General features: G+C 35.8%; 1 protein-coding gene across 1 annotated transcript in view; it reads right to left on the bottom strand.

Moving 5' to 3' along the window:
- Window positions 1-12,006, bottom strand: part of LOC310638025 (centrosome-associated protein 350-like) — a 130,049-nt gene that overhangs the window by 48,013 nt on the left and 70,030 nt on the right. Inside the window, exons 16-25 of the mRNA XM_083358712.1 lie at window positions 11,257-11,462; window positions 10,956-11,119; window positions 10,072-10,176; window positions 9,399-9,539; window positions 9,034-9,167; window positions 8,265-8,384; window positions 6,214-6,368; window positions 4,220-4,410; window positions 2,992-3,176; window positions 2,324-2,411 (exon numbers count right to left, since the gene is read on the bottom strand). Coding sequence (XP_083214838.1) covers window positions 2,324-2,411; window positions 2,992-3,176; window positions 4,220-4,410; window positions 6,214-6,368; window positions 8,265-8,384; window positions 9,034-9,167; window positions 9,399-9,539; window positions 10,072-10,176; window positions 10,956-11,119; window positions 11,257-11,462 — 1,489 coding nt within the window. The remainder of the gene's footprint in view (window positions 1-2,323; window positions 2,412-2,991; window positions 3,177-4,219; window positions 4,411-6,213; window positions 6,369-8,264; window positions 8,385-9,033; window positions 9,168-9,398; window positions 9,540-10,071; window positions 10,177-10,955; window positions 11,120-11,256; window positions 11,463-12,006) is intronic.

Genomic DNA, 12,006 nt, shown 5'->3' with positions numbered 1-12,006 from the left:
GAACACCATTGATAAAATCACCATCAGTCAATTGCAAAAGGCAGTATTACTGAAAATAGCTAACATCCTGTAACCGTACTTTTAACATCATAAAAGAACAAAATCTGCTTAACTCAGGTCCTTGGAAAGGACTCAGTAAGTGGATAAAAATCCCAAAGCCAATCTAAACATCAGACTGACTTTGGAGCTAATCATAATAATAGTAATATAAGCAGCCTACAAGCATCTGGGCATTTTAAAGTTGGATAACCTGAAGTATGGATAAGTTAAAAATGTGATTAGTAAAGAATACATCCAAAGAGTGAGAAAATTGCTAAATATGAATGGTTCAAACATCACCAAAGCCATCAATACCTGTGACATGATACCTGATGGAATTATTAATTGGATATAAGCTCATCTGAACAGTTTGGATTGAGAAAAAAATACATGACTAGTCACTATGCATGACATCCCTCTAGTGATATTGATAGATTATACCTGCCTTATAGAAATGGAGGGAGAGGTTCACTTCAAGTCAAATAAACTGTCAAAGAAGAAAAGCTTACATTGGCTGATTAAGTAAAACACAGCCAAGAACAAGGATTGATGCAAGTAAAAATTAGAACTTACTGAATGGACAGGAAACAAAATATGAATGTTGAAATAATGTAATAAAAAACACAAACTGAATGCTGGAAGGGGAAAGCATTACATGGTCAATTTCTACAAAGATTTGAGGGCAAAGTGGATAAAGATAAAACCTGGCAATGGCCTATAACTGGAACATTAAAAAATGAAACTGAAGTCTTGATTTTGGATGCTCAAGAGTAAGCTAATGGAATCAAAGGCACAAACGAAAGATCATCAAATGATTCAAAGTGCAAATGGTGCAAAGAGGCAGAAAATATTTGTCTGAAATGGTATAGAGTTTCCTGCCTGAGCAGTGCTTGGACTAAAAGACCTCCAAGGTCTTTTCCGTTATTCTGTTAAAAAAGAGTAGATCATATATTCAGTTTATGTGCAAGATCACGTAAACTGATTATAATCCAAGACATAACACAGTCGCTAAAAAGATTCACTGGATCATCTGTAAAAATTTCAACAGTAGTTGAAAACGAGTAGGTTAAAATATTGTGGGATTTCCAAATACAAACTGATAAAAGTCTTGATGCACAAGACACCAAATTTAACTGGATAATTGATGTGGCAATACCAGGGGATATAGAACAGAAGACAAAGAACTGGAGAAGATCACAAAGCATCCAAAATTGAACCTTGAAGTTGAAAGATTATGGCAAAAACCACCCAATGGTCCCAATGGTTGCTAAGTGCTAGATGTCACTTAGAAAATCTGTGCATTGACAACATTTCCATCTGCAGTTACAAAAGGCCACACTAGTTGAATCTGCACATACTCTACGCTGATACATTATGATATCCTAGGTTCTTGGGAAGAATTCAGCGCACATGAAGGTCAATACCAGCTAAAGAATGGACAGCTGTGATTTCACATGGTTGTGCACATAATAATTTACAGTTGTTAATTTTGGGTTGCCACAGTGCACAGTCTTCACTTTTAGAATAATAAGTGCTGTACTGTATCAAAATTGTCACTTTACAGGTCAAAATTGATAATTTTTCACCATTTATTTTACAATAAATGCCCTACTTAGACATGGCCAGTACTGTATACCATCCTACACAGTCAATTTAATTGAGAAAATATGTATTCATATAAATGTCAATTCAAATTATTAACATACTACAGTCTATTAAAATTTATATTTCTTTAAATAAATACATATGACATTAGTACAAATTATTACAAGATCTAGCTTCTCCAGCATCCCAGAACCAGCCTCTTGGCAATGATCGTTATGTATGTGGACACACTAAATAAAACGCAAGATAAGGTAGTATTTTGGATCAACATTAATTAACCCCTCCCCCAATAAATCTATTGTAAATCTTAATAAATCTATTATTTGTACTGATAGTTGTACTAATTATGACTTTAAATATTTGAATATTTAATATGATTTTCAGAATATGTCTATAGCCAATTAATAACCCGTTTGAGAATTAACTGAGTCAGAACTACCTCAAACTACTCCAGCTCTTGGTGAGAGCATCCATTTTAATTTCTTGACAGGATAAAAGAAGTGCTTTGAGGAGGTTTCTTTGTTTCCTACCCAATCCAGTCTACATCCCTGGAGTACTTGGGAGATCCTCTGTCCAAATTCTGGCCAGTCTTCTTTACCTTCTGAGAATAGCCAAGATTAGCCAGATACCCCTACATATGCGGCAGCTCAAAGCAGTCAAATGTAAAAGTAGTGTTTACCTTCTCCTGCTGAAGTTTAAGAAGCAGGCCACGTTGTTTTTTCCGGATAGGTGGCATTTTATCATCTTCTCCTTTATCTCGTAAATGTCTAAAAATAAGTAGCAGGAAAATTAAATCTCTTCCACTTTGGAATTGAATTACTCTGCCCTCTATTTTCTTTTCTTTGGGGGTGCTGGTGTTGCTTTTTATACTTTTTTTACACTTGATAAAACATATGAGTTTTATTTCAATGTCAGCAAATGCATAAAGGAAATTTGGAAGCTATTCAACATTTATTTAAAAACCTTAGATGTGAAGTAGGTGAGATAATTAAATATATGATATTATATATAATTGTAGGAAAAGTATCACAAATCAAAGAAGCAAAACTGCATTTGAATCTTTTTTTAAAAAAAGACTTCATTTGAGAAAATAACATTATGATGTAATGTATAAGGTCATAAATACAAAAATGGAGTGGCTGGGTGCGAATACAAACAAAACAAAATTATATTAAAGACTTTGTGATCATATTAAAATTGCAAAGAACTCTCATTTTCTTGCTATCTCTTTCATGATATTCACGAAACATTTGCAATAAGAATGTAACATAAATCAAAAAAGTCTGAAATCCTTAGGATGGGAAAACTCTTGGCTATGTTATACATCGTGTGGTTTCCAACTTTTACCTTTTCTGGTGTTCTAGCCAAGCTAGTTCAGCCTTAGTCTTCTCTTTAAGTGCCTTTTCACGTAATCGGAGCAGTGAAGACTGGTGAGCTGCTCGCATTTCTTCTTCTCTCATGTACTGCCGTACCATTTCCATTGTAAATTTAGAAAAACTGTCTTGTCCTCCTGAAAATGGCAGGTTTAGCTCCTGATGAAAAGAAAAAAAACAGTTTCCCCAGAATTCACAATCTCTTTACTGGTCAAAATGTTTGCAAACTATTGATGTACTTTTACATTAATTGTTACTAGATTTCCATTGTTGTTATGTAGAAATACTGTTTTCTACAGTGAAGATACATGGACATTTTATGTATAAAGTATGTTCATTTATTCATTTAATAAATTTATATGTGAGAATATGAAAATCAGTAACTTGAGACAAGCAGCAACAGAATAACAGACAATAAGAGCATGAACAGAGTTACAGTTGAGGCAGAAAAGGACAGGGAAATATATGTTTTTTCTAGGTACAAAGGTATTCCGGCATCTATTATCCTTCCCAGTGCACCCGAGAAGAATCCCGTTATTAACTCATATGCGTTGCCTATTTACAATAATATCTGAAACATGCTTTCTAGGAAGGCCACAAGTAGAAACTGGCCTCTTGTACTTCTGTCCTTAAAAAATATGTTACTAAAATTATTAATTCAGCAAACGATATTTGGCAAAATGATGCATCTAAAACAGGTTTTAATACATGTATTACCACTTCCAGAGATCTCTATAAATCCACCTCACCCACCGATTTTCATATTTTTAAAACTATCTTCATGAATTACGCCTATTATTTGCTGAATTATTCACACTACATTGAATTAGATGATTCTTTTTATTCTCCATGAAAAGACGTATGGGAAGAAAACCACAACTTATGCAAAATGTTGAATTTTTAGCAGTCAACATAATGATGAACCTCTGCAGATATTTATCCAGCAGTCAGATTAGTGCAAAGAATGTCAGATAATGTCACCTTCAGTGAGCAACATATTTATTTCTGCTGATTATGATGAATGTTCTTCTAAGAGCAGTTACACATATACTGCATAATTTATAACCAATTTTAAAAAGCTAAAACAACTAGAACATATGCAGTAATAAAATTCCCACATAATCAATTGGAAATTGGAAAACAGGCCAGTAAAAATTCCGAGACTCCAAAAAATGAACAGGAACAGCCTATTGAAATCTTGCCTTAACAGGTGACAGCGTAGGCTTTTCAGAAGCTTCCTCATGAGAATAAACTTGGTGACTTCGTTTCTTCAGATTGATCCGGCGGTGGCTCTCGGAAGGCAACAAAGACCGAAATGATTGCTCTTCAATCTCATCTTCTGTCATAGACTCATCAAATTTTAGGGAATATTCCGTGGCAATAGAGGTAGAATCTGAAAAGACACAATACAAGAAGGAGAAAAAAATACATAGAATTCATTACAGAACAGAAAACACTACAAAATAAGATGATGTTGCAAAAATAGAATGAGTAAATATTGACTGAATGGATAGAAATATAGATATGCCTATCAAAATTCCCGACCTTATTATGAAAACAATAAATATATACATGGACTCTTTGGATAACTATTACATAATAGAGCTGGGTAAACCCTTTGAGAGACATGTTTTGGGAAGATGCAAGAGCATATATGTACAAGTAGTCTTTGGATTACAACCTTAACTGGAATCAGACTTTCCATCCCTAAGCGATAAGGGTCGTAAAGCGTGACATCAGTTAACCTCATTGCTTAGCAACAGACCAGGTTGTTGTAACCCAGAGACCACCTGAGTTATTGAGAGAGGACCTCATATATCCTGAGCCCTAGGCAAGCAAGCTGATGAGTGAGAAGGTGTGTGGGTGCTGTGGATGGGTGCTACAGACCAGAAAAAAGTTGTAGCTTTTTAAAAAGACATTGTGTACACACAAATCTAGACAGCACACTAAACAGCAGAGACATCACCCTGCCAACAAAAGTGCGTATAGTCAAGGCTGTGGTCTTCCCAGTTGCAATGTATGGCAGTGAAAGTTGGAGCATAAGAAAGGCCGAGTGCCAAAGAATTGAGGCCTTTGAGCTATGGTGCTGGAGAAGACTCCTGCGAGTCCCTTGGACTGCAAGGCGATCAAACCGGTCAGTCCTAGAGGAGATCAACCCTGACTGCTCTTTAGAAGGCCACATCCTGAAGCTAAAACTCAAATACTTTGGCCACCTAATGAGAAGGAAGGACTCACTGGAGAAGAGCCTAATGCTGGGAAAGACTGAGGGCAATAGAAGAAGGGGACGACAGAGAATGAGGTGGCTGGATGGAGTCACTGAAACAGTAGGCGTGAGCTTAAATGGACTCCAGAAGATGGTAGAGGACAGGAAGGCCTGGAGGAACATTGTCCATAGGGTCGCGATGGGTCGGACACGACTTTGCAGCTAACAACAACACACATTTATGTTTTGAAACATTTTCTCCTAAAGGATTCATTCAATTCTAGTACATAAATATATAAATGTCCTGCCAAAAGGAGTCAGAACATTCAATGTTAGGAAAGCTATTTCCAAAATACTTTTTTTTCTTCTTTGAAGGGATGGCAGAAAAAAAATTAGGCTGCGAACTAACCTTGCCTTTTGTCAGCTTGTATATCTTGGGATAAAGAAATAAACGTTACTATTCTCTAACAATAGCTCTTCCTGGAATCTACTGAAAACTAAGGCTACAGTGATTGAAATGTACATCTTTCCCTACCCCACCTCATTTCCAAGAATTCCATTTCTTGGAAATACCAGAGAAAGCAACCGAAATAATTCTGAACATTCGTTTCGCAGCATTCATACATGTATGCGTGCCTGTAGAGATTAAGTTTACCATTTTTTTCCTTAAAAATGATAACTAGCACAACAAGAAGAGAAAGAGTTATCCAGCCAGTAGTTTCAAGAATAAAGAGGACGAAAGCAACAGCAAGCCAGGGACAATCTGGCAGTGGATACTGTCAGACTGCAAGTTCCCCAGAGTCCAACAGATGGTTACTCAGAAATAAACATAAAGAAAGCAGAATGGTGAGAAGTGGTAGGGAATTATTTTTATATTATTACCATGTAACCCATCAGCAAAACCACTGACACAGCAATGGAAAGAATACAGATCATTATGAAACAAAAACTGAATGAGCATTATTTTAATTAAATACTGATCTGAAAACTAACCTCTCTCATCAGGAGCGGATGGGATACTGTTATTCTGCAATGAATCATTCATTGCTGTAGGAGCTTCCTCCTCAATGGAGCTGCTTGGTTTTTCATGATGAGAAAGTTTCTTGGCTTCCTTTGAAGATGGACTTTCCTGCCGACTGCTGCTACTACTGCATTATAAAAAGACATACAGGTGTTCTGAATGAATACTGATGTAATGCACAAAATGAATTTGGGCAACTTGGTGTTGTGTGCCAGTTGTACCCATTCCTGGACTTACGGGCTCTACTCACAGTCCCTCAGGTGTTAGTCACCTCTGCTTTGGGCTTCTGCAATGTATTCTATATGGGTCTGTCCTTGAAAAGTAACTAGAAACTTCAACTGGTGGAGAATGCAGCAGCATGGGCAGTTTTGTGCGTGTCCCTAGAGTGGTATGCATTACATCTGTGCTCCACAAGTTGTACTGGTTGCCAATTTGCTTCTGGCTCCAATTCAAGGTACTGTTTTTTACCTTTAAAATTCTTCATGGCATGGGACCAGGTTATCTGAGGGGACATCTGTCCACAATTATATCTGCCCATCCTATAGGATCTGCAGAGAAGGCATGCTATGAACCCAACTGCTACGGAATTATATTTGGCAGGTCCCAAGAAAAAGATCTTCTCTGCTATGGTACGCTCATTATGGAATCTATTCCCTCTGGAAATGACATCAGCTTCATTTTTTTCAACATTTTGCAAGTCTTTCACTATGTTATCAGGCCTGCGGGTTCCAGAGGACGGGGGAAATTTTGTGATGGCTCCCTTACTGTGATTAATATCATCCTCGCCTGCTCTGTATTTTTAGTGTAGTATTTTTAAATTGTCATTGTTTTATGTATGCTTATTGATTTCTAATTCAGTGTTATATATAAATATGATAAAATAATGAACTCTAAAATATGTGCTTGCGTTGTGTACTCTTTACACTCTTTCCCCCTAGGAATTCACTTTCACATCACAAAGTATAACATTAAAATTAAATCTTTTAAAATCCAGGGTCCCAAAATTTTTACAAGAAGCGGAATCAAGGTCTTTGATAACCTAGTGACGGCAAATGTTTTCAGTCCTGGAGAGCTAGCTATAAAGGCTAATGTATACAACTGGTAGAATATGTACACACCGGTGGCTCAAACTATTTTAAGAAGAACTGTAAAGTCCATTGAGAAACAAGTTCCTCTAGCACATAGTTTTGCTTTTGCATAATTTCCATTTGCTCTTGATACTTCATGCCTGAAAATTCAGGATCTGGAGTTTCCATAATTTTAGGGCTTGTAAGTGTATTAGGAATTTTGAAAAAATTGTCAATATCTGTTATCAAGGGAGCCCATTTGCAAAACTGCTCCTGTAAGGGGTGCAAGCAGCAAAAATAATCATCTCCCAGAAGTGAAAACTGATATTTGTCTTTCTTAAAAGTATTTGTCCAAACTGATTAATTTCAGCTGGGGAGAACATGAAGAGTCAGAGATGTACTAGGAATCCAGAACTCTTGCTCATTTTCAAGATCATCCTCCTCAAATTACATCATTTGTAAATCTCACCATTCAAAATTCAAACAAACTCATTTTAACTTCAAACAGATGTCAACAGTTTGTAACTGTTCCATTCAAGACCGAATTGGGGTATTTCATGTCCAAAATATTACATATTCAAAAATTTCTGCAAACTACTTTTTAGAAACTTATTCCCCAATTAGCTAGCATTTCTAGTTATGTATTATTTTTTAAAAAAAACTCTGTATACTACCTCGAATCTTTTGATTTGACAACCCCATAAATTTAATGAATTGTTTACTAACTCAAAGCATTAAACCAATTGCTATATTTATAAATAATAAATTTATAAATATAGCAATTGGTTTAAGAATACTATGAGCTAGTTTTAATACACAAAAAGAGATATAGGTTACTGAAAATACTATTCGCGATAAATACTAGCTATCAATACCTGAATTAAGTAAACCAAATAATCTTACTTGGTTGAATTTATACTTACCGTAATATAGTGATTATAAATTTTGTGTCTCACCTCTGATAATGTGCCTTTGATCTTGATGATTCTGAATAGCTATCAAATGTATGCAAATCATTATGTTTTGAGTCATTTGTCTCCTCTTTACCTGGTGGGGTAGTGATTGAATCTGCTTTTCTATTAAAAGAAAACAGGACAGTTTGAATTATGTTAAAAATCACACCAGTGTTTGTAACTGACTGTCAAATAATTGAATACAAATGCAATCTTTTAAAGTTAAGTAAAAGTTACTGTCCAATGCAGTATATGTGTAGAGGAATCAGCTTTTATTGTTCCTCTTTCTATCAAGTATAGGCGAACAAGAGAGGATATTTGAACTAGCAAAACTCTAAGCACATTGTTTTGTGCTGTTTCTTTCTCGCAACAGATGAGGTACTTGGTAGGAGAAGGAAGTTTCACACCAGAGAGCCTGTGAAACTGGATCCAAATTAGTTGGAAAAACTAAAGACTTTTTCTTTCAAAACCAGCAATTTGAAGAAGAAAAAAAAAGACGGTGGAGTTGGAGGCAAGTATGTCCCTATAAATCAAACTGTGCTTTAGTACCATGTACATATTACCAAAGCTTCATCCATAGTTATCCCTTCCCTACACACTTGAGTCAAATTTATGAAAACAAAATTACATAGTGAAGTGCCAATTTTCTTCCTCCAGGCCTCCACAGAATTAGCAGGGAAATCTACTATTTACAGATGCTTTGACGAACTTTTCTTATTGAACTACCTTCATTAAAAATATTAACCCCATATTAAATTTCTATATAAAATACCTGTTCATATTGCGAAGCTTTAATTGCTTTATGAATGCTGAATTGTGCTTCTGTTCTTGGTCAAATAATACAGTAACTGGAGCTGCAGTATTACCAACTGCATCAGAGATCTGGAAACGTGCAAGTTCTGTCATCTAATAAAAAGCACAGCAAAATACAGGTTTCCGATGCATAAATTAACTTCTTATGGGTTAAGGCAGGGGTGTCAAACTGCTGGCCCGCGGGCCGGTTGCATCATGCGGAGGCCGCCCCTACCCCAGCTCCAGCAGTGCAAAAAAAGTCGCAGTACGTAATGACACGTTTCGTGACGAGGTGAGTTTGACCCCCATGGGTTAAGGTATAAAGATCCCCAGAAAATAACTCACTTCACGTATCTGACGAGCAGCATCTGCAGTCAACAGGGCTGTCTCCAGCTGATGAGATGCAATCTTAGATGTGGTCTCCTGTAGAGTCTCAGCTGCCTCCTGGTGTGAATGTGCCAACTGATGTAATGATTCGGCATGGGCCTATTCATGGTGACACAAGTTTGCTTTTGAAATCTCTTTACTTTCACTAAAAGTGTAGCTGTGCTTTGACCTTAACCTGAGCATGAAATTCGTCCTCTTTGCCTTAGAGAAGGGATTCTTACCTTAATAACAAAACTTATTTCATGTTATGGATAAGAAATGTAATTTTAAATCCCAGTTTTATAAATAAAAAATATGAATTCTCACATGGAAGGAAGGAAGCTGTTCGGTAAGTATGTTGGTTCTAAGCTGATAAGTAGTTCAAAAAGAAATAAAGATCATCAAGCTGAAACCCTGATTCTTGAACAAGGGAAGTTCTAATAATTTAAAGAAATACTGGCAAAATACAGCACTTTGTGAAGAAATGCTTTTGCTAATCACTAATGCTATGCACCACTAACACAATGTTCCAATATATCAATATACTGCCTATCATTTTAAATTACCATCCATTGCCATTGTCAGCCACTTCCCTACGGAAAAGGATTCTACTCTGCAGGGTTTTTTCATGCTATTTAAAATGCTACAATACCTGAGCTGCTTTTTGTTTTGCCTCTTCCAGATTCCTTTGGTTTTGCAACAACTCTTGCTCTGCCTTTAGAAGGGCCAAGTCCCTCTCATGCCTCTGCTGCTGGGACTAAAGGTGAAATTTTAGTTATTGTTTATTCAGTTATATTTTTCCTTTTTATAGAATTATGGAAAAGGTCATACAATTTTTCATCATTTAAAAACAGCAATGGCTCATTACCAAAATTAAATGATTTTAATTAAGTAGCTTTAATATTTCAGATATTTAATTATAATTATAAGATATAATGAAATAATTATAAAATAATTTGATTTAATACTTCAGCATCTGCTCCTACTTTAATACATTTTAGTACCAATTTCGTAGTGAATAACCTATGTAATTAATTGGATACATATAGCTGCCCATCTCGAAATAGTAACTCTGAATGGTTGTACAATTATTAAAATACAAAAACCACAGTATACGACCCCTGGTATTTAAGGATAAAACACAAAATATAATTAACATATTTTAAGCATTTCTGAAAATTATAGCTATATCTTTTTTTTTAGCAAAATTAGATTTCAAAAATACACAATTACTGGAATAAAGATCCCAAACTTTCTGTTGCTTTAGTTTAGAGAGTTCCAATGTCAATCTTGGATACTCCCGAAATAAAATTCTCCCAGCCTTACTATTAGTCTTCTAATCCTCTGCTTAGATACTTAGCAGTGAGTGTCAAAACCAATAAAAGCCAAAATAACAACTTTTGGTTACTTTTACAATTATTAATAGAAACTTTTTGTACATGGAGTGAAAGGTTTGAGAACTGAAATTTCCAAAAGATAAAAAAACTGAAAATACATGCTAAGTATCTTAAGGAATTTCAGATTCATTAATCTTACCTTTAATATTAGAGCCAGAGAAACACTTTCCTGCTGTGCAAGTGATATTCCTCGCACACGTTCTATATCAGAGATTTGGTGTAGCGACTCTTCAATAGTGCTTAGGTAGTTAAGTTCTGCGGACATACGATGCTGGAGACCAGCAGGTGAGAAGCGCATGGAACCTGTAAAATCAGTACACAAATTAGTAAACAACTATATGTATTTTGCTCAAATCACCCTATATAAACTATATCAAATATATAGCATACATATAAAATATAGCATATTCTATAGATTTTTCCATTCTTTGCCAGCTCACCGTTCGGAATATTGGTTCCAGTCCTGTTGTTTCCAATACTTAGGTCAGAGAAGGCTGGATTTAGCATAGATCCCGAAGCTATGTTTCTGGGAGAATGTAAAGATCTATGTTTTTCTGATGTATTTCCTACAGGATCCATTTTTTTCTGTATATTTGGAGACTGAGGAGAGCTTATCGTTCTTGGTGATCTAACTTTATCTGGGAGACTAAACAAACAAAAGCTAATTAGAAAAAGTATTTATGCTCAAAAACATAAAGCAGCAGTTTAAAATGATAGTTTAAAGGTATTTACTATTTAGAAAAGAACTACTGATATAAAAATTACAAACTAAATTTGTGCTTTTTCATCAGTTGGATATATTTTCATACACTAGACAGAATGAGAAAACGTATTTCAAATAAACGCAACACAAGAGAATGTCTAGATTCCTTGTTCATGCTGTGTATTTATTTTTCTCAATGTTCTATATCAAGGGTCCCCATCCCCGTCCATGGACCAGTACCAGGCTGCGGCTTGCCAGCAACTGGTCCGCACAAACAAGGAAAGCCCCATCCACATGATGCAGGCAGCACACAAAGCCACGCCCCCTCCGGTCCACGGAAAAACCTCTCTCCACAGATCCGGTCCCTGGTGCCCAAAAGGTTGGGGACCTCTGTTCTATATGCTATTCTGACCATAATAATAACCTAAGCTAGATTTCTTTTTTTATAGCATAAGCAAACCAGTAAATTAACCATAGTTTCTTTAAT

Source organism: Vipera ursinii (genome assembly GCF_947247035.1).
Source record: "Vipera ursinii genome assembly, chromosome: 3".
Classification (NCBI taxonomy): domain Eukaryota; kingdom Metazoa; phylum Chordata; class Lepidosauria; order Squamata; family Viperidae; genus Vipera; species Vipera ursinii.
The sequence above is the reverse complement of the archived record's forward strand: the minus strand, read 5'-3'. Positions and strand labels throughout refer to the sequence as shown.